This window comes from Protopterus annectens, chromosome 13.part0, assembly GCF_019279795.1.
Source record: "Protopterus annectens isolate FY-2018-M chromosome 13.part0, PAN1.0, whole genome shotgun sequence".
Taxonomy (NCBI): Eukaryota; Metazoa; Chordata; order Ceratodontiformes; family Protopteridae; genus Protopterus; species Protopterus annectens.
The window spans coordinates 1,131,336,821-1,131,359,269 of NC_056747.1; the positions used below are offsets into that span (position 1 = coordinate 1,131,336,821).

General features: G+C 38.3%; 1 protein-coding gene across 1 annotated transcript in view; it reads left to right on the top strand.

Moving 5' to 3' along the window:
- HIGD1B (HIG1 hypoxia inducible domain family member 1B) overlaps positions 1-22,449 on the top strand; it is a 246,086-nt gene that overhangs the window by 173,979 nt on the left and 49,658 nt on the right. The window contains exon 3 of the mRNA XM_044055108.1: positions 1,746-1,880. Coding sequence (XP_043911043.1) covers positions 1,746-1,880 — 135 coding nt within the window. The remainder of the gene's footprint in view (positions 1-1,745; positions 1,881-22,449) is intronic.

Below are 22,449 nucleotides of genomic sequence, written 5' to 3' on the forward strand. Positions count from 1 at the left end.
CACTGAATTCTGAAACTTGCTGTTACACTTTTCAATCATTTTTTCGGGGGGATTCACTCCCCTGCACGTTAACAACATGGGAGTCTCTGCCTTTTCAGACTCCTGAGGTCCATATATGCTATCTCCAAGACTGTTATACCTCAGAGTAGGAGAATTACTCCAGTATACTGCAACCTTGGAGTTAGTGCATATTCCTTCATTTTCACTTTGACTCCCTCAGTTCAGAGCATCACATTAATGGCCATTTAATATTCAACAAACACCTAGAAGAGACTGGCATTATGAACAGTGACAGAATTCAAGAATGTGTGTGACAAACACAAGGAAATAATAAATTCTATGCTAATCAAATAAAAAAATAAGCTGTTGGCAGTTTTAGAGTAGAAAATAATGGCCATGAACTACAAAAGAGCATTATCCAGTGGTCCTGAATTCACTTCACTTAATCTGCACGTGTCTACTGCAAGCAAGTTACTTAACCAGACAGCCATTGGGTTGCCCTTAAAGAAGGTATTTATTTGTAGTGGGTTTACCTAGTTAAATAAAATAAAATAGAAATATAATAAACAGAGTCTGGAACAGTCCAAAAAGGTAGAAGAACTGTAAGACGAGGTGGCAAGTGGTTCTTATCAGTCCTTATCTACTGTCAAAAATCTGTATAATGGGAGAGAGGAAAAGGGACACAATAAGACCTCTAGCCATCTTGTGCCAAACCTCTGTTGTACTGTTCAACACCCCTATAAAAAGTAACTTGTAAGGGAGGCAAGCACTTCAAGTCCTCTAAAAGGCAGAATTATTTATCCATTTTAAATGCTTGTTGGGTAACTAAAATCACCCTGGAATTTCCCTGAACTGAATCACGAACACAGAAGGAAAGCAGAACAGGGGCATCCAAACCCTGTATCCTAGGAATAAACCCTGTATGGTTTGGGGTGTTTTACTTTTGACATTAATCTTTCCTGCCTTTGCAAACTATGCTATATTCTGTTTTTATTTTTTTGTATCAGGAAATATTCAAAGGTCAGCCATGCCAAAATGGCTCCAAATGGGAATTAGTACTTTTTGACATATGGCCATGGTACTGCACACAGTATTCTGCTGTAAATTTCTAATACAGTTGTGAACTAATTTGCCATATTTCTCTTTAAAGTGTTAGCTGCAGTAGTGTATATGAAATACCATGGGTATAGTATTCTTTAATAATACTATTTGAAAAGGATACCTTGTTTCAGATGCTGAGAGCTCTTTGCTGAAAGACTCAGAAAGGAGAAAAAGATACACAATATGGTTGGTTAATCACATCTAGATGACTGAATTGAGCTTTTATTTTATTTTTATTTTACATTTGTTTACTGGGAAAGTCCAACTGGAGACAGGTCCTTTTTCAGCGGAGAGACTTCATTATGGTCAAGTGGGGGGGGGGCTGCTCTCCCCACACATTATTATAACTTAGGCTGCAAAACCTCAGGGCGAGTTATACTTTGTAAAGTCTAAAAGCTTTGTTCAATCATGTCATCCCATTTCAGTAAGCATTCAATCTCCTACTTATTAGAAAGTTTTAGAAGACAGTCATTACTGTGGAATACTGAGCTAACCTGCTTCTGTGTTCTTTTGTATCATTGACACAAAGTTGGATTTACTTTGAACATCAAAAGAATAATATGCCACTCTGTTTAGCTAATCTTCATGGATTGAGTTGTAATTGAATTAAATGGCGCTGCTTACTCTGCCTCTTTTATATTTAGGTATGGCTGGGTTTGCAGCTGTTGTGGCTTACGGACTGTATAAGCTGAGGACTAGAGGAGATACCAAGATGTCAGTTCATCTGATTCACACCCGTGTTGCTGCACAAGCCTGTGTTGTGGGAGCAATGACTTTGGGTAAGCAGTTCAGCCTGTGTATAGTCATTTGATTCCATAATGCTCATGATGTTATTTGATGGTTTCTTTCAGTTCATAATCCACCTCTCCCAGTATTCATTTTTATTTCATTTTTTATAACCTCTTTCCTCCATTAGATTTTAGGACAGCACTACTTTTGTGTTCACAGTAGCCGCGGTGGTACAGCGGTAGCATTGTTACCTCACAGCAAGAGGTTCTCCTGTTCAATTCTCGGCTGGAGTGCCTTCTGTGTGGAGTCTGCATGTCCTCCCTGTGGTCGAGTGGCCTCTGAAATACATGCGTGAATGGGCGTGCCTTCGCTGAAGGTTGGGCGTTGGGCTGGCAACTCGGCACCATAAAAATCGACTGCCAATCATTAGAGGACCAAAGTTCCGCTGTGGCGACCCCTAACCGAGAAAAGCCGAAAAGAAAAGACTACTTTTGTGTTCACAATACCCTGTCAGCCACATTACTACTACCATCACATTCTGCACAATGTACCAACACAGCTTGAGAAGCATCCTGTACCCTGCCTGTTTTGCTGTCTCATTAACTCCTTGCTAAGTAGGCTCATATCATCAAGATACAGGGCCACTCAGCCAGAAATAGCTATTTGTGAGAAGTTTATTAGGTGAGGCAAAAGTCCAGACACAGATGGTGAGCAGTGATGAGTAAAAGCTTTTGACCATCAGCTAGTCAGCCAAACCTTCTTCCATTTTCCATGTTTTACTCTATGTATGCAACTTGTATATATATTCACGTGCATGACTGTTGGGGAAGAGGTCACAGCAGCACCCCCCCCTACAGATTAAGAATGGTCTCTGTGATACTCAGATCTCTTTTTCTACACAGCCCTCTGATAAATAGTACACAGATAGCCTGCATAACAGTTAGTTGTAGCATATCTGATTCAATGGGTTGGATCTCTGAACAGTTTAGTTTCCTAATTTATGGTTTTATCTTTTAACACTTTCATGCAAATGGTTTATTTTACACTATCTAAACATTTCATACCTCATACAGTCATTAACTCAATACAAAGTCATATTGACAATAAATTCAGCAGAATATCCTATATACTTATCAAGTCTGCTAATCTGGTTAATTAAAAGTAAACTACTATAAATATGAATTAAAAATAAGGGGGACACATTTTTGCCCCTACTTCCACCTCTTTCATTTAATGTTTTTAACTGTTTAATAGACCTATTTGTTCCTTCCCAGTGAGGTGACAATATGCTAAAATAATCCTGTCAAGCGATACATGGGTTCTCTCCTCTACAGGGAAGATTTCCTTATTTGTGTTACTTTTCATGGGATTACTGCTCCTTGAAAAACAAGAACTGTGGAAGAGGGCATCACAAGAAACATAGGCTTTAGGATTTTTTTGTTTACTACATAGAAAGGTTAATGTGAATGTTGAAAGAGCTGGCCTAGTATACTTTCTGCTGCCCTCAGTTGCAGACTTTTCAACACTCACTGAACATGTATTTGATAAAAGAAAACTTCATTGCATTCACATTGTTCTTTTATTTTTAAATCCCACTTGCTTACATAAAAACATGTTATTAGATTAAGCCAATTGCAATAATCCAGAAATTCACCAATGCAAAAGTAAGAGAAAACATCTCAACTATACATATATTACAATCAGTTTACTTTTACACCCCATCCCAACAACCCAAGATTACATCACATTAACTTAAGCATGCTTTTGTCCAGCCTTTCTACATGGTAATGCCTGTGATGCCCCTGCACTGCCCCAGTAATCAAGGGACCTCAATCCTCACCACTGGCAACAGTGGGGGACATACAACCTGGGAGGATGACAAGTATACACACAATAAAGTGCAATTTTCCCACTGGCACAGCTATTGGATGTAGATCTTAGCTGAGTGCCCAAACCAAGATCTCCAGCACCCTCTCTGTCCGACCAGAGCTTCATGTTCCTGCACAAATAGCTGACACACAAACTTTTTGTGATTTAATTTATATACACACAAACGCACACACACACACACACACACACACACACACACACACACACACACACACACACACACACACACACACACACACACACACACACAAACACACACTCCTGGGAAAGGCTGGCACAGGCGTACTAGCTATGACACTTCTTCCAAGACTATAACGTAGTTTCCACTGTCACCAGCCACTACCTATCAGCTACTTTAAGACCTTTAACAAAGGGTGTCCAATCCTACTGTGCAATGTTACTATTAATCCAAATGGTAGTCTGACCAAGATCAAGGCTGTTTAGGAATGGCCTGTACAGTGTCACCATATAGATATGCAAGTATTCTAAGAGGTTAAATATCTATAAACATACCAGCCACAATTAAAAGGTTTAAATATATTTAATAAAAAATAATAAAAGAACAAGACAATATTCAGTAAGTAATCAGTTTCATCAGAGTTCATAATCACAGGAAATATTTAAAACAACACTGCAGAACAGTCTCAAATAAATAAATAAAATATCTAAGCTACACTTTACTGTATTCCTATCTGAATCAAAGAGTTACTATGCCCTAAAAATTACTTACAGCTAGGCAAGTGCGGATGTGGTGAGAGTGGATGTTCTTGCTAGGTCAAAGACAAAATACAAACTGCACAGGCTCTCTCTGAGAGAGTTCTTAAATTCTTAAATTAATATCAAATATTACTGCTGTTTTAGCTTGGATGACATCACTTTTTGTCACCTGACTTCAGTTCCCAAGCTCAAAAACAACCCACTGCAGCTGGTAGCATTTAACATCTCTCTGTGAAAATACATAGCCTTCAGATGCTTGCAGATCCTGGAAGTCATAAAACAATAAAACACTTCTACATCTCAAACCTAGCAATTACTTCTCTTTCAAGACAATACAACAAACTTCTAACTCTAGACATTGTGTCTGCTACTGCACTGAAACTCGGAGATAACATTTTCTGTTTATGACACAGCTATAAAGGAACTTAACCTCAACTATTCTTGAGATTTGCAGGTTAATCTCCAGTTAAAATATGTATGTATATATATATATATATATATATATATATATATATATATATATATATATATATATATATATATATATATATATATATATATATATATATATATATATATATATATATATATATATATATATATAAACTGTTAAAATAGTGCAGGTGTATTCCTGTTCTAATCCAGTAGGGAATGATGTGGTTACATTTTAGCTCAGAACTTTACACACACTTCTGTATAAATCATATCGATATTTACAATAGTATAGAATTATTTACAAAATTCCAGATAGCTGGATACAGTTTTTAAGATTGTTGCCTTTGTGTACCTCATAAAATCTAGTACTCTAAGGTCACCTTTAGATAATAAAAGAAACAGCATGTCCCAGCATATCCTGGGTTTGTTTCTGGCTCATATGGATTTGGTGGTTAATTTCTTTAGGGATGTTATCAATTGTTTAAGACAGGCCCATGGAATGCCCTGAGCTGCATATATATATATAAGCACCCAAATTCAATGACTTTATTCTTTGCTATAAATCTAAACATACTCCCTCCCACTTTATTTAAGGTCTTTTAGATTTATCAAGAATGTATTTATACTTAGGCAAAGGAGAAGTTTGGACTGCAGGTTAAAGACTGCCTTTCATACCAGGGACTGATAACAGAATATTGGCAAAGAGTAAGGAATGGGGTGCTAAATAAAAGACAAGTTAAGTTATGATAGAGCTTTTAGTTCAGCCTAGAACAGAAGCAGCTGTTAAAATGGATAACTAGTCGGGCATATACAGTATTACATAATAACTACAATAATCAACCAGAGGAGGTTAGGAAATATTGGGAAGAGAGACTGGGAAGGTGATTTATCAAGGAAAATGGAAAGACATCTGTATGTCTCCCAAGTATGCAACAAAGTTCATAAGGTTTGCATGGAAATATTTGCATAGATATTTTTATACCCCAAGATATTTCAGATTTTTCCTCAGGTAGATAGCTAATGCAGGTGATGTGATTGGAAAAAGAGAGATAATTGGAATCACATATTCTGGGTTTGCAACAAGATGGCAGATTTTAAAAATTCCCTACAGAGTGTTTTGTTAGTAATGTAAGGGGAACAGAACTTCCAAGATGGCTGCGCATTGAGAAACAGCTTAACTCTAGCTCTCCCCATGTGAAAATAGAAACTCAACAGAGAAGGCCAGTAGACTTTATGTTTATGGGTAAACTTCAGTAACTGGCTAGTAAGTGCACTCCCTGGATGCCAGGAAAAAAAGAAATACAGAGCACCTGGAAAAAAATCAGTTACAAAAAATGAGAAAGAAACATTAACTGACAAAAGGTCTTCAGCTGTTCAGTAAAAAGCAATGCAACTCCAGGCATGACTTCCAGTAACCTACAGGAACATAAGACAACTGCACACAGACCTGGTTAAAGTAATCAAAACATTGATGGAGTATATCAACACAAACAGCAAAAGGCTGGAAAAAATGGAAGAAGCTTTAAACAGAAATTCAGATAAGGTCATAAAGCTGCAAAAATCAATCAGAGGTTGAAATGAAGAAAACGCTGGCTGAATATGACACTGCTCAGGAAGAGATACTTCAAAAAATAATATAATTATACAACAGAGCACATAGGGAAAATCTGAGATTTTCAGCTATATCAGAGAAGCTGGAAAGAACAGACTGTGTTAATTTTATGAAAAAAATAAGCGACTGGACTGGTATTCCACAACAGGAGTTGCTAGTTGAAAGGGCACATTGTGTGCATGCTCCAAACCTGACTATGAGAAAGTAAAGATGCACTCCTACCAGCAGAAGGAGTTGATTCTGACAAAACTGTGGTAGAAGGATAAAATACTAAAAGTGGCAGACAGCAAAGTGCTTGTGGAGATTGATGACTCATTGTACACCAGGCAGAAGAAGAGTAAATTCATTCTGCTATTCAGGGAATGTCAAGATGCAGGTGTGAGATTCAAAATCCAGTACCCAGCTGTCTTCAAGGTATTCTTCCCTGGAAGGACAAAATCATTTTTTGATGAAGTACATGTTAAAGATGAAATACAAAAGTTTGTCCAACAAAAATGAGCTGTGAAACAGAAGGAGAGTCTGCTTCTTATGCTTCTGGTAATAAAACTACAGACTATACCTGTGAAACCTTTTCCACTGTTTCAATGGAATGGAGCATGAGAGCTGACTAGAAGAATCAAGAATATATTGGAAATAAAGCAGAGACAGGATTTGGGAAATTGAGATGAACAGTAATAAAACCAGTAACTTAATGTAAGATTACAATGCAAAAATTATGTTGGTGAAATGTGACAGAACAAGGAAATCTGGAAATATTGGACTTTTTCAGAAATTGTTAGACTTGTGGGGACTCTTACGTTTATGCCCTACTTCATGTCATTAATGTTCAAAAATTCTTGGGGGAGGAGAAGAGAAGGGAGAAAATTAACTGTAAGTAAAGAAAACATTTTTTTTCTTAATAGTTCTATTTTTGTGGTGTATGGTTTTCTTTGCATGCTATAAAGCAAAGTTTTCTCAGATGTTCTTCATCTCACATTGCTGCAGTCCTAACACTTGGGTAGTCCGCTGTCCCAGTCGGCCCGAATACCTAGTCTGACGTCAGAGGTCCGATGCAGAAGCAGTATTGCGAGTGCAGGTTGGCGTTCTGAAATTTTCTGAAGTCGGAGTTTCAGACCGAATCAAAGTTTGGGGAATATTTTGGTTTTTCTTGCCTCAGTATTTAACCGGATGTCAGAAAAAGTGAATAACTGTATTTCTTGTGGGAAACAGATACCTCATAGGGATTACCATACCTTGTGTATACCTTGCTTAGGGCCTGAGCACGACGTTGTTGGATGTCGCCACTATAAAGAGAAGATTAGACTGTGCCAGGTTAGTTTTAAAAGCGCAAGGACAAAGCTTAGAGGGCTCGGTGGAGCCGGAGGTTCTGCCAGAAGTTTCTTTGGAGTCTCAGGGAGAGACTTTACTGTTACAAGATGTGTCCTCTCAGGAGGTAGGCCAGGCTGAAGGGGCTTCTCAGGTAGCTGTTCTCCCTCCCTTCCTAAGGTGGTTAGGCCCTCCCTTCTGTTTCCAAGGCTTCTTGAGGCAGGCCAGGTTTAACTTCAGTGGGTGTCTCTCCTAGTTCTTCAGGGTCTCTGCCTAAGAAACATATGCTTAAAATGGCAGAAGATTTGATTACTATGATTAGAGGTTCTATGCCTCCTGATAAGAGGCCTAGGGTGGAACCTGAGCTTGAGAGTTTTGAGCAGTGTTCGAGGCTTCTGAGTCTTCGCTGAAGACTTACAGGAGTATCCTCCTTATTCTGATTCTGATGTAGATGATTCTACCCTCCTGAGGATTTTTCTTTTCAGAGACTCTTCATTCCATGAGGGAGCATTTTAAATGGGAAGGTCAAGATTTCTCTGATTCCAGGAAAAGGCTTAGGGAATTTTGTTTCTACCCCAGCATAGGCCTTTAGCTATATCTCCTGTTCTGGATGTGGTGGAAGATGTTTTTGCAGAGGCTTCCCTGAACCCTGATTCTTTGCCTCCTGCCCCAGTTAAACCGGATAGGTATTATAGGGTGCCTGAAGCTCATAAGTATCTTTTAAGAGTCCTAGGGCAGACCCAGAAACTGTTTCTCAGGGGCCTAAAGGTGTTAAGGCTTCTGTTGTTAAAAATCCTGTTCCTCCTGATAAAGAGGCAAGGGCTTTGGATAGATGGGGAAAGAAGGTGTATACTTCTTCCACTTTAGCCATGAGGGCTTTGAATTGCCAGTTTCACATGTTAAAATACCAAAATTATCTCCTTTCACAATTGAAGTCTAAGGTGGATGCTCTGGCGGAAGGTATTGAGTGTAACGAGTTGCAGGATTTAGTTCATGTTTCTGAACAGGTGGGTAAGCATTCCTTGCAATGTGGTTTTGATGCTGTACAGGCCTCTTGGTGGCTGCCACTGGTTCTGTTCTTCCCTGGCTGAGGGATCAGAATTTAGCTGAGCATGTTAAGACAAGGATTTTAGATGACAATCTGATGTGTTGTTTGGTTCGCCTGTGGAAGCAGTTTTAAAGAAAATGGAGGACAAGGCTAAGTCTATGCAGACTGTTAAAGATTTTTGCAGGTTCAGCCTGTTTAGTAGAAATTGGCCTACTAAGGGTGGACATATCCTTCTTATGATTCCCAGTCTAGGGGTAGGTCTAGACGTGGTAGGGGCAGAGCTCAAGGTTCTTTTAGGCCTAGAACAGGGAGTTCACCTGCTCAGTCTTCTGGTGAGGGCAGGGGTCAGTCCTTTCGTAAACAGACCCAATGACCTGCCTTTTCAGCTGCCAGAGCCTTCTCGTCTGGCAGCACCTTTGGGAGGAAGGCTGGCACTTTTCAAAGAAAATTGGAGTTTAATTACCCAAGACAGATGGGTATTAGATATCATTCACCACGGTTACAGGTTTTATTTCCATACCTTGCCTCCTTTTAAAGGCATGCCAGACATTCCTCCTCTACAAAGAAAAGAGGCTCACAAGCAAATTTCTCTGTTACTCCAAATAGGGGCCATTCAGCCGGTTCCTGTGCCAGAAAGGCCTAGGATTTTATTCTCGCCTGTTCCTAGTACCAAAAAGGGGAACACGTGGAGACCAATTTTGGATTTATCTATCCTCAACACTTATCTGGACATTCCCAAGTTCAAAATGTTGACGTTACAACAGCTTTTACCTCTGCTGGGCAAAGATCACTGGATGGTAACTTTAGATCTCAAGGAGGCTTACCTTCATGTGCCTATCAGACTAAGTTGCAGGAAGTATCTGCGAATTCCCATTATCAGTTCTCTGCATTGCCCTTTGGCTTATCTACTGAGTATTCACAAAAGTTCTGGCTCCAGTGATAGCTTACTTCAGGCTAAAAGGAATACAAATCTATCCTTACTTGGACGACTGCCTGATTCTGGCTCAAGAAAAGGAAGACCTTTTTCAGCATTTGGAATATGTGATAGCAGTGCTAAGATGCCTGGGGTATTCTGTGAACGAAATAAAGTCCAGTCTAGTACCCTCTCAAGACATGTGCTTTCTGGGTGTGAGACTGAATACAGCAACCCAGATGGCCTTTTAACCCCGGACAAACAAAAGAATCTTTCCCTTTACTTCCATCAACTATCTCTTCAGTCCGGGCTGACTGCAAGGACAGTCCTTCAAGCCTTAGGGTTCATGGCATCTTGTATTCTGGTGCTTCCCAATGCCAAACTGCATATGAGGAAGCTGCAATGGTATCTCAAAATGTATGGACACAGCACTGCCAGGATTTGGACACTGTCATTCAAATAATACCTTGCATTCAAAAGGAATTTTTGTGGTGGGCTCAGGAATGTCACCTAAATAAGGGACTCTCTGTGACCCGGCCAGAGGCGAGTCAGATTCTAACGACAGATGCCTCAGACATAGCTTGGGGAGCTCATCTGAATGGAAAGTGGATACAAGACAAGTGGCCTGCCAGACTACAGCATCTACATATCAACATGAAGGAGATGTTAGCAGTCCAGTTTGCATTAATGGCTTTCAAGGAGTTACTTCTTCCAGGGCAGGTGTTGATTCTAACAGACAACACAACTGTCATGTGGTACATCAACAAACAAGGGGAACACATTCTTATCCTCTATGCAGGCAAGCAATGATTTTGTGGGAGACTGCTCAGCTTGCAACTAAATCTTCAGGCAAGGTTTCTGCCGGAGCACAGAACTCCTTAGCAGATGTGTTAAGCAGGCAAATCATGGATCCCCACGTGGAAACTGGATCTTCATGTATTTCGAAATTGACAGTGTCATGGGGCACTCGAGACATACCTCTGTTGGCTTCTCCACTACACCACCAGCTGCCAGACCTTTGCAGGCAAAGGTTTCATCACACAGCTTGGAAAGTGGATGCTCTTTCTTTCAGTTGGAAAAATCTTCATGTGTATGCCTTTCCACCTCTGCCTCTCCTCCCAAAGGTACTCCTAAAGGTCAGACAAGACAAGCCAAGGATGATTTTAATAGCTCCAGACTGGCCTCGGCAACACTGGTACCCATTACTGAGGAGTCTGGTAAGGAAGCCTCCATGGCCTTTACCTTTGATTCCACACCTATTGTCTCAGAGGGACGGTCATCTACTCAATGTCAAGCTTCACTCTCTTCATCTAACAGCCTGGCATATTCTGTTTTGAACCACAGCAGGTCTCAACTTCCTCAACAAGTTTTGAATGTGATTATGGAAGCCAGAAGACCTAGTACAAGGAAAGTGTACACAGAAAAATGGAAGAGATTTTTATTTTGGAGTGCAGCAAAGATTTGGAGGTTTCTGAGCCTAATTTGAGTGTGGCTCTTCAATATCTTACTGAGTTATTGGACAAAGGTTTGTCTTTCTCTTCCATTAAGATTCATGCTGCAGCAATTTCAGCTCACTATGATTGTGACCCACCATTGTTTTCTCATCCTTTGTTCAAGCAATTTCTTAGAGGGGCAAAGAATATAAGACCCCACGTGAGCTCCTACTCCTGCTTGGGACCTCAATTTTGTGTTGGAGAAACTTACTCTACAACCTTTTGAGCCTGCGGCTACTGCTGAATTGAAATACTTGTCATGGAAGACTGCTTTTTGTTGGCCATTACTTCTGCAAGAAGGGTTTCTGAATTGCAGGCCCTTATGGCGGTTGAGCCTTTTGATTTTCCATAAGGATAGGGTATCATTACGCACTAATCCTTCCTTTATGCCTAAGGTGGTTTCTAGTGTGGCTTTAAACCAAACTATTCATTTGCCTACTTTTTATGCAGATCCCCAAAATAAGGGGAAAAGATTTTGCACACTTTAGATGTACACAGGCAATTGCGTTATTATTTAAGCAGGACTAAGGATTTTAGGCAGTCTCAGCAGTTGTTTGTTTCTTTTGCTTTGAGTTCTCAGGGCAAGCCTGTGTCAAAACAAACTATTTCTAAGTGGATTGGGTTTTGCATTGCATTTTGTTATTCCCATCATGGCAAGGAGATTCCAGCTGGGATTAGGCCTCATTCCACTAGGGCTACTGCCACTTCAACAGCATTTCTAAGGGGTGGCAACTAAGGATATTTTGGAGGCAGCTACTTGGAGTTCAGTGCATACTTTCTCTAAGCATTACCACCTTCCTCTCTACTCTAAATCTAGGGCTGGTTTTGCCACGGCTATTTTGCAGGGCATGTTGACAGCTCCTGCTTCTTTATGATTTGCCAGCCTCCCTTACCTCTGCTTTGGGATTCTACCCAAGTGTTAGGACTGCAGCAATGTGAGATGAAGAACATAGTACAGTTTTGTACCTACCATAAATGTAGATGTTTGAAGATCCACATTGCTGCAGTCAATCCCTCCCTCCTTCCCCTCTGTGTTTAGGGGTGGTTGTGTGGGTGGGGTTGTACTTTTGTAAATTTGTATATATTGTGCATATATTTGGTACAGGAGTGTTTGGTGTTTTTTGGTTTTGGCCTTATCTTTTTAGGGTCTTCTGACATCTAAAAGACTGAGGATATGACGTCGGTCATGCGCATTTGTACCCTGACGTTCTGACGTCAGACTAATGCGCCTTGACCGACGTCAGCCTTATACTTTGGTATTCGGGCCGACTGGGACAGCGGACTACCCAAGTGTTAGGACTGCAGCAATGTGGATCTTCGAACATCTACATTTATGGTAGGTACAAAACTGTACTTTATTTTTAAGTGTAATGGGGAATCTAAATAGGTGCTGCTGTTCTTTTTTTCCCTTTCTTTATCCCCTCTCTCTTTCTTCCTGTTCAGTTTTAAGTAACTTAGGCACTGCAATGTAAAAAAAAAGCCTGGTTAAAACAGCATGACAAAATAAACCGAATGTGCCTTTTCTAATTCTTGCATAGGTGAATGATTAGATTAAGGACCTTGGATTGATTTAGTAAAAAGTTTTAAGAGAAAGCAAGTAAATTGAAAAGACTATTGAATATTATAAGACTTTTTTTTTCTAGAAAATGAACGTAAGCTTAGCTGCAATTCTGTATCTGGCCCTCATGTCTCCATGAAAACAATCTGATAAAAAGAAATTGACTGGTTCTCATGTCTCCAATCTGATAAAGAGAAACTTGTTATGGGTTCCAAGATGGCTGCACACTGAGTAACAGCTTGTTTCTAGCTTTCCCAGTGTGAAAACAGAAACTCAACAGAGGAGGCTAGTAGACTTGTGTTTATGGATGAATTTCAGTAACTGGCTAGTAAGTACACTGCCTGGATGCCAGGAATAAAGAAATACAGAAGACCTGGAAAAAATCAGCTACAAAAAGTGAGGAAGAAACACTAACTAGGGAGAGTTCTGCAGCTGTTCAGCAAAAAGTAATGCAACCTTCAGACATGACTTCCAATAACCTACAGGATAATATAAGACAACTGCACACAGACCTGGTTAAAATAAACAAAACACTGATAGAGTATATTAACAAACAACAAAAGAATGGAACAAATGGAAGAAGCTTTAAACAGATATTCAGATGAGATGATAAAGCTGCAAAAATCAGAGGTTGAAATGAAGAAAAGGCTGGCTGAATATGAGACTGTTCAAGAAGAGATGTTTAAAAAATTAACAGAATTAGAGGTCAGAGCATGTAGGGAAAGCTTGTGATTTTCAGCTATACCAGAGAAGCTGGAAGGAACAGACTGCATTAAATTTATGAAAGCACAAATAAGCAACTGGACTGGTATTCTACAGCAGGACTTATTAGTTGAATGGGCACATAGTGCATATGTTCCAAATCTAGCTATAAGAAAACAACCTAAACCTTTAATAGTAAGGATGAATTCCTACCAGCAGAAAGAGTTGATTTTATCAAAACTGTGACAGAAGGACAAAATACTAAAAGTAGGAGACAACAATGTGTTTGTGGAGAATGATTACTCATTCTACACCAGGCAAAAGAGAAGTAAATTCATTCCTCTATTCAGAGAATGTTGAGATGCAGGTGTGAGATTCAAACTGCTGTATACAGCTTTCTTCACGGTATTCTTCCCTGTAGGGGCAAAATCATTTTTTGATTAAGTGCATGCTAAAGAGGAGATAGAAAAGTTTGTCCAACAAAAACTGAACTGTGAAACAGAAGGATATTCGGCTTCTTAATCCTCTGGTAATAAAGACCATAGAGAGACTGCACCTGTGAAACCCTTTCCAGTAATTCAATGAAAAATGTTGGAGAGAAGGAAGGGAGCATGGGAGTTGACTAGAATAATTGAGAGTATGTTAGAAATTAAGCAGAGGCAGGATCTGGGTGATAGAGAAGAACAGTAATAAAATCAGTAACTTAACATGGGATTACAATGCAATAATTATATTTGTGAAATGTGACAACACAAGAAAATCTGGACATATTGGACTATTTAAAATTTGTTTGCTGAGTGGAGGACTATAAAGTACATGCCCTACTTCATGTCATTAATGTTCTGAAAAAATGCTTTGGGGAGGGAAGATAGGGGAGAACGCTAACTTAAGTAATGAAAACACTTTTTTTTAAATAGTACTGTATCTGTGTTGCATGGTTTTCTTTGCATGCTGTTGTTGGGTGTAATGGGGATTGTAAACAAGTGTTGTTTTTATTTTTCTCCCATCCTCTCTTTTGTCTTGTGTAGTTTTGAGAAACATAGACAATGTAATGAAAAAAAAAAAGAAAAAGGGTACCTGGTTAAGGGACCATGACAGAATTCAAATTAATGTGCTTTTTTTCATTCTTGCATGTGGAAATGACTGATTAAGGACCTTTGTTTTAAGACAGAGAGCAAATAAATGAAAACGAATATTGAATACTATAAGGCTCTTTTATCTAGCACTGGCAAATATGTATACTAAGTAGCATTTCTGCAGCTGGTCTTCATGCCTCCATGGAGACAATGTGATAAAGAAAAACTGAAGGGCATTGGCTGAGGGAAAAGAAGAAAAAAGAACAGAGAAATTGACTAGGGCATAATGTTCTCTGAAAACAATCAGGGATTCTCCCAGGTGTGACGGCTTTAAATATAATACAAAACCAGTTGGATCTGAAGTAAAGTTCTCTCAGTTTTTTAAATACAATGGGGATACTAATATAAACAGGTGCTTTTGTTTTTTCTTGTTCACCCTTCTCTCTTTCTCTTTGTTCAGTTTTCAGAAATACAGGCGCTGCAATGAAAAATAAATGAGGCGGAGAGGAGATGGGGGGAGAGCGGAAGGGTCTGGTTAAGAGAATATGACAAAAGAAAAATCAGTGTGCTTTTTCTCATGCTTGCATAGGGAAATGACTGGCTAAAAACCCTAGGTGTTATCCAGTAATAGGTTTATTACAAAGCATGTAAATGAAAAAGAATATTGAATATTGTAAGGCTTTTTTCCTGATAAACAATGTACCCTTGGCAGTTTTGTGTCTGGTTTGCATTTCACTAGGAGACAATTTAATGTTTATTAAGTGTTATTTATGAACTCAGAACTGGTTTATTTTTCCAAGATTTATTCATAAATCTTGACATATTGATATAGCCACCAGGTTATATCAACAATGCTGGCTGACTAGAACTTAAACAGCAAAAATTGAAGGAGGAAGCTAAGCGAGTAAGCATTGACTTGCAAAAGCAACTCAGTAACTCTAGAATGGATGAGTTATTGGGAGAAATTAACAAGAAACTGTTGTCTTTTGAAAAAGAATTGCTAGAAAGAAGTAATAAAATTACAAGAGACATTAAAGATTATAACAACGAGACAGCGTTTCTATGGAAACGCAAGCATAATAAGTCTGCGCAAGTACGTGGAGGGGTTATGAGTCATAAGAAAATACCTGCTTCAGTTTCCGTGTCTTTTGCTACTTCAGAAGAGACGGATGCTACTACGAAGGAAGAGAATGATATTGAAGAGTATCCTCTGCTGCCAGCAGCACAGAATTCAGCAGATTTCTACAATCATTTTCATAAAGATGCTGGAAACTGATACCAGGGACTAAAGAGAAGTAGAAGTGACTGGGGATAGGGAAAGAACAGTAATCACACCAAGTATTACAACAAAAGGATTAAATGGAATTAGAAGAAGTGATGATAATGTTGCTCATGAGTTAGCATTGAACTTGTCAGGTATTGATGTGCCAGAAATGGTAATTTCTGTTTTAAATTTAGGGTTAAAATTTATACCTACGGCTTTGCCAAGGTTACATGTACTAAAAAGCGAATTGTTTCAATTAAGTAGAAAATTACATCTGATTATTTTAATAAGCAAAATACAAATCAGCTACAAAATTTGAATGAAAGTTTGGATTAATCTTTTTACTCATGTATCTCAGATGAGAATGATTTATGTGATGATGTAATTAATGCTTATAGTAATTTAAATACTTAGGTAATAGAGGTTAAATCTTTATTTATACCCCTTTTACGAATGTAAGCAAACAAAGTTTTATTATGACATTGGATTTTGTAGTAGAAAGATTATATGAGGATTTTAGACTAGAAAAACAGAATAACCTGACTAAGGAACAATGGATAGTCTTCAAAGCATTGTGTGCAGATAGAAGGTCGGTAGTAAAACGATCAGATAAGGGGAATCAAATAGTGATTTTAAATCATATCCAATATGTTGAAATGTGCCTTGCTCATTTGAATGAAGAAAAAGTGTATGAAAAATGCAATGCGAAGCAATATGAAGAAGCTATGAAAGAATATGAAGTTTACTTCAGAAAGGTTTACGTTTGGGATATTTTATTAATGGTAACCTGAACAAGTTTAGTATATAAAATACATGTATAACAGAGTTTTACTGCCTATCTAAAACACATAAAGGACTTAATAACCTTAGTGGAAGATCAATAGTCTCAGCTGAAAAATATTTTTTAAAAAATATATGCATTTTGTTACATGAATATTTAAAAATATATGTGTTTGCTTTACCTTCGTTTATTAAGGATGGCCAAGATTTTTTGTATAACATTAGTAAGAAAGTTTGAAATTATAATATGTATTGGCTATGCCTAGATGTTAAAAGTTTGTACACTAATATAAGACATAAAGATGGTATTAAAGCACTCTTTTACTTTTTGGGTGACTCCCCACTGACCCACTTTATAATAGAACTAGGATTTTTGTCTGTAAAATAATATTTTTTGTTTAATGGTAAGATTTATCACCAACTGCAAGGAACAGCAATGGTGGCAGCTTTTGCCCCTATGTATGCAAACATTGTAATGGCAAAATTTGAAGCAGAATATATATATATATATATATATATATATATATATATATATATATATATACCCATCATTTTTATAAAAGTCAGGTTGTCTATTATTTTAGATTTATAGATGATCTAATATTTCTATGTGATGGAAATATATAAGAAGTTCAGTCTTTTGTAGATGACTTGCAAGATAATAATTCTGGCTTCATATTTGATGGCATGCAAATGGGGCAGAAAGTTACTTTTTTGGATGTAGAAATTAATTGTTTGGAGACAACAGTCCATAGGAAATTTGGCCAGAATAATACTTTCTTATATGGTACTAGTTGCCACCCAGGCCATTTAATTGCTGTATTGCCATACAATGAATTTCTGAGGATAAATAGATTATGCAGTTCTGATGATGTATTTGAAAACGGATTATTAATGACAGAAAATATGTTTATAGGAAGGGATATGAGAGGAAAGTGATGGACGACTCCAAGAAGAAAGTAATAGAATACAGATTTGGAATAACAGTAAGAGAAGGCAATGTTTTGGGGAATGTGATAAGGGAGAATGAAACAGGAAGGAAATATGTAAATAATGAAAGGATAAATGAAGGAGGAAGTAGAGAATTATATTTTGTTACCACGTTTAATATATTGACAGAAAGTATAGTTAAGAAAGTTAAAAAATATTGGAAAATGGTAACAAATAATAAAGATCTGAGATATTTGGTAAAGAGACAGGTTAAGGTCTCTTTTAAAAGGAGTAGAAATCTGGCAGATATGGCGGTACATAATCGTTTTGTACCACCAGAGGTCACTATAGATTTTAATCCAATGAAAAATAAAATGGGAACCATAGCTTGCCAAAAGTGCTCAGTTTGTAAACATATAGTAAACACTTTTTCAAAAATCAATGATATAAGGTTTACATCTAGGGGCTTGTATACGTGCAACACAATGGGAGTAGTTTATGCCCTAAGATGTAGTTATAACCTTAATTATATAGGAGAAACAGGTAGAGCGTTTAAGATCCATTTACAAGAACATATACGGGACACTAAAAATCAAAAAATAGATAGCCCCTTAGGACAACACTTTATGACTGCACACAATGCTGAACCAGATTGTTTAGAAGGGTGTATTAGAAAAAATAAAAGTGTCATTGGGAGAAGGCTTACATATTAAAGATAAGTTAATGAAGAAGAAAACTTTTTATTTTAAAATATAACACTCTGGAACCCTAGGGGTTAAATAAGGAGTGTAATTGGAAATATGTAATTTAATTAATTGTATGATGAGTTAATTGTCTGATTTTATTGAATATATAAGGTGTGATGCATTGAATGAATTTTGTACTCATTGAAGGCCTGCTGCCAAAGCGCTAAGTTCGTATTAAATCTTGGTGAAATTGCTTTGTGGCCTGTGAATTTATACATTGTGGTATTTTTTGCTATTTTACTTCTTTGCTGCTGTGATTTTTTTGTGGACAGGGTATGACTTGCAGTCACAGAGGATGATGCTACAAAGGCTTTTTTTATGACCCATGTGTTCGTGTCCCCATTCCAGATGACCATCCCACCCATGATTTGACCCTCTGTGCAGGAGTTCCTGATCTGTGGGGGTAAACTTGAATTACAGGCTAGGAAATACAGAAGGATAGAATGTGGTACTGAACTGATGGTCCACATGCTGCAAGGGTAGAGTGACAGAGTGAATGGCAGAAGAAAGTAGAAGTGGCACTGAGAAGGACTTAAGGGTAATTAGCAATAAATAGTGTTACAAAAAATTATTCTCCATTTTTCTTCAGGTTAGAATTTTAATTTTTCCATGACTCATTCCATATATCAAGTATAATTTGCAAAATAAATACATAAATAAATAAAATGTTTATTAAGTTTTATTTATGAACTCAGAACTGGTTCATTTTTCCAAGTTTTATTCAGAAATCTTGACATATTGATATAGCCAGCAGGTTATATCAACAATGCTGGTTGACTAGAACACCTCCATGGCATTCAAGAATAAAGCCTGGATTCCATTGCAGGTAACCCAAGTTTAGTTAGCAGTTTGGATGCCTGTACGAGACGGCTGGGGCAGATGTGAGTGACCAGCTACTGTTGGTTTATCCATTCTAGGGGAGGAGCTGGTTCTGTCTCATCATACAGGTGACACCTAGCAGGAGTACTAGGTGTTACATTCAATGGTGGGCATGTCTACTGAGTCCCCACTGTCCAAGTACATCACATTGTGAGACCAGGGAATCTTGGCATACATGCCCCCCTCAAAAGACAGCAGTATAGAAACTCAGAAATGCTGCTGTGGGGAGGGTGCTCCTAGATGGAGACAGTGGGCCACCGCACAGGATCAGCAAACTGGCTCACTCCCTACCACATCAATCTCACCAGGAAATGGACAGCAATTTGGGGTTCGTATGCAGGAATGGGCCACAGGTATCTCACCTAGCCCAGGAATGCCCAGCTCTCGTCACCCTGTGGAACAAATGGGCTGACTGGGTGCAAGCAGAGGAGGCATCAGGCAAGGTCTTACAGGAAGAAATAAAAATAATGCTGGCTAACTGGAACACAGGCAGGATTTGATATGCAGTATCAGCAACCAATGACCTGGAATGAGCTTTGGCCACTGCACATCTGATCTGAGGGATAGAATTGATTACTGTAATGATTCTCCTTCCCAGGAGAAGGTTTGGGAGCAGCTGTATTTACAGTGATTCCTAGCAATTTGTTGGAATTATAACAGGACAGACTTTAATTGGAATGGATGGAAAGTACGTCCTATCCCTACAATCTCTAGGTAATGGGTAAAGAAAGATAAAATGGATAACTGTCTTCTTACTCTACTCAGATTGACCATAGCCACTGACATCCCATCTCACTAAACATGCTAGCTCCTGGCATTATCCTGGTCCACATGAAGAGCATCCTGATCCCGACAAGACCTTATTGTTTGATAGGGACAGAGGGTATTCTGGGAACAACATGACAGCATGATGGATAAGTGGAAGAGTCAAAGGCAGGGTTCCTGTAGGGAAGTGAATGGTGCTGTATTACTGTAACCAGGTTTGGCTGGCTTCTCATACCTGAGCTCAGTTTGGTCAAGTCTCAGCAAGGAGTAAAGATAAAGTTTAATCAATTAAAAAAAAGACAATATTGATGATAACGAGACTTTGGTTTAGCATTAATGTAGCTAATCTGTTTAAAATTGGGATATTTCACTGAAGAGTTTGGCTGTGATTTAAGTACCCTGTCTGACAGTGTTACACAGGCTTGCTCTGAGGGTGTGTGCAATGTCATCTGTGTAGGTGAGGGTGAATGTGCATGCTGCCCAGATAGATAATTAAGATCCACTGCAGAGAAGCATTACTTAGAGTTCTAATCACTGTTGGATTGTGTGAAAGAATGAAAAAGAAAATCTGATAGCAGCTGACATAGAATGAAGAATTTCACTTGCTAGCAGGGAAAGAGTTATAGGAGACTGTCATTACTACATTGGTGACTGGGGTGTTGTGAAGGCACTCTAGTCATCAGCAGGGTGGGAAAGGGCTTGGAGATACTCCTATCATTGATACAGCGGAGATAAGCTTGGGTCCACTGGTAGGCTGGGGAGGATGGCATATTGCTCTAGGCTAAATGTATGTATACGGGGGTTTGTTTGCTGTATTGTACTGCCAACAAGACAGACACTGTGCAAAAATCACTGGAGTTTTAGAATCACAAAACCACTGCCTCTGAATATTCTTAAGGGTGTTTTGCATAATCATAGTGTGGCAACATTTTGCAAAACTCAGATAAAAGGGATTCTTCAACTGGGATTCTCCATGATTGATCTCATGCCTGATGCAAACCTGGAGTAAGGCATACTTTCTATATGTCTACTTGCAGTCATCCCTATTAGAAAATTCTCCATTCTTTATTCCCATGTTGGCTTAGTTCTTAGAATACTTTCAACTACTTTATGAACACAATATTCTATATAGTAGTTATTCCATTCAAGGATATGTATCCAAAATCACACCTTCTCCTTATTTCTCACCCCTCCCCCATTTTACCATCATCCCTTCCCACTTTAATTTATAACCTACTTGTGTTATGTGTATGAACCTTAACCGAGCAGCTCTAAAGTATCCATTCAAATGAACTATCCTAGGACTTCCAAGATGGCTGTATACTGATCAACAGCTTAACTTCAGCTCTTCCAATATGAAATCAGAAACTGAGAAAAAAAGAGTGCCATTGAAACTGTTTTTTGGAAGGGTAAAATTCAGATACTGGCTAGTAAGTATTCAAATCACTATTACATGAAATGTAAGAATCAAATGAGTCCATATCAGAAAAATATTCATCACTACTAAAAGTATTGTCACTACATACATTGCTTGTAACATCAGAACCAGCATGATATTCAAAAAAATACCACAAGTGCATTTTCCTAATTACTTTAAACAACTCAATTTTACATTCATGTAATTTTGGTATAACAGTTGGTACAAATTTTAATCCAAAATTCAGAACAGAAAAAACACAGTCTTCAATCGTACAGCCAGATAAATTGATCACATTATTAGTACCATTTAGTCCTTTTGTTATTCCGCCACTGGCGTTGTTGTCCCCCTTTATACTGTTCATGTTCCGGATAGCTTCTCTTTTGTTGTCGATTATTCTCTCCCTGATAACGAAAATTATCATGGAAGTATCGTTCATTATTGGGTGAAGGCAGAGGTGGAAAATCATTCATATCTCCATTTACACTATAATGCCTACCGGCATCTCCGATCGGTGTTTCTATGCTGCTATTACTAATGAGTCTCTCCCTCAACTTACCAACCACTTCCTGAAAAACGTACTGACGAACGTGCATTCTGATTGGATGCTCTAAAAAAGGCAGTTCCTTTTTCAAAATCTCGGAGGTCACTGAATTTTGTGCATTTTTTGTTCAAGCACCTTTTTCTCATAGATGTTTACTTTTTCTCTGATATCCATCAAACAAGACTCAAAGTGGCTACTGTCTAAAGCAGTCACCAAATTAGAACAAATGTTCGCAATATCAGTTTTAATATTAGAGAGCTTATTCATGTCCCTTTCAATAAGTATGTTTAACCATTCTCTTGAGCAAAGGTGCACTGCCTTTTCCCACCTTTGCTTAAAAATTCTATCATTAGAACATGTTGTATCGAAAGGTTCAGACGGAAACTTAATGGCTCTCAAACCCCGAGGTATGATATCCAAATCCAAATACCTCTGCAAACTAGCGTAGTTGTAATACGTAGTCATTTCTTTATTCATAAGATTATTTCACTTGGATATCAAAGTTTTTACCTCCACCGGATAATCCACTGAGCGTTTCCCAACAT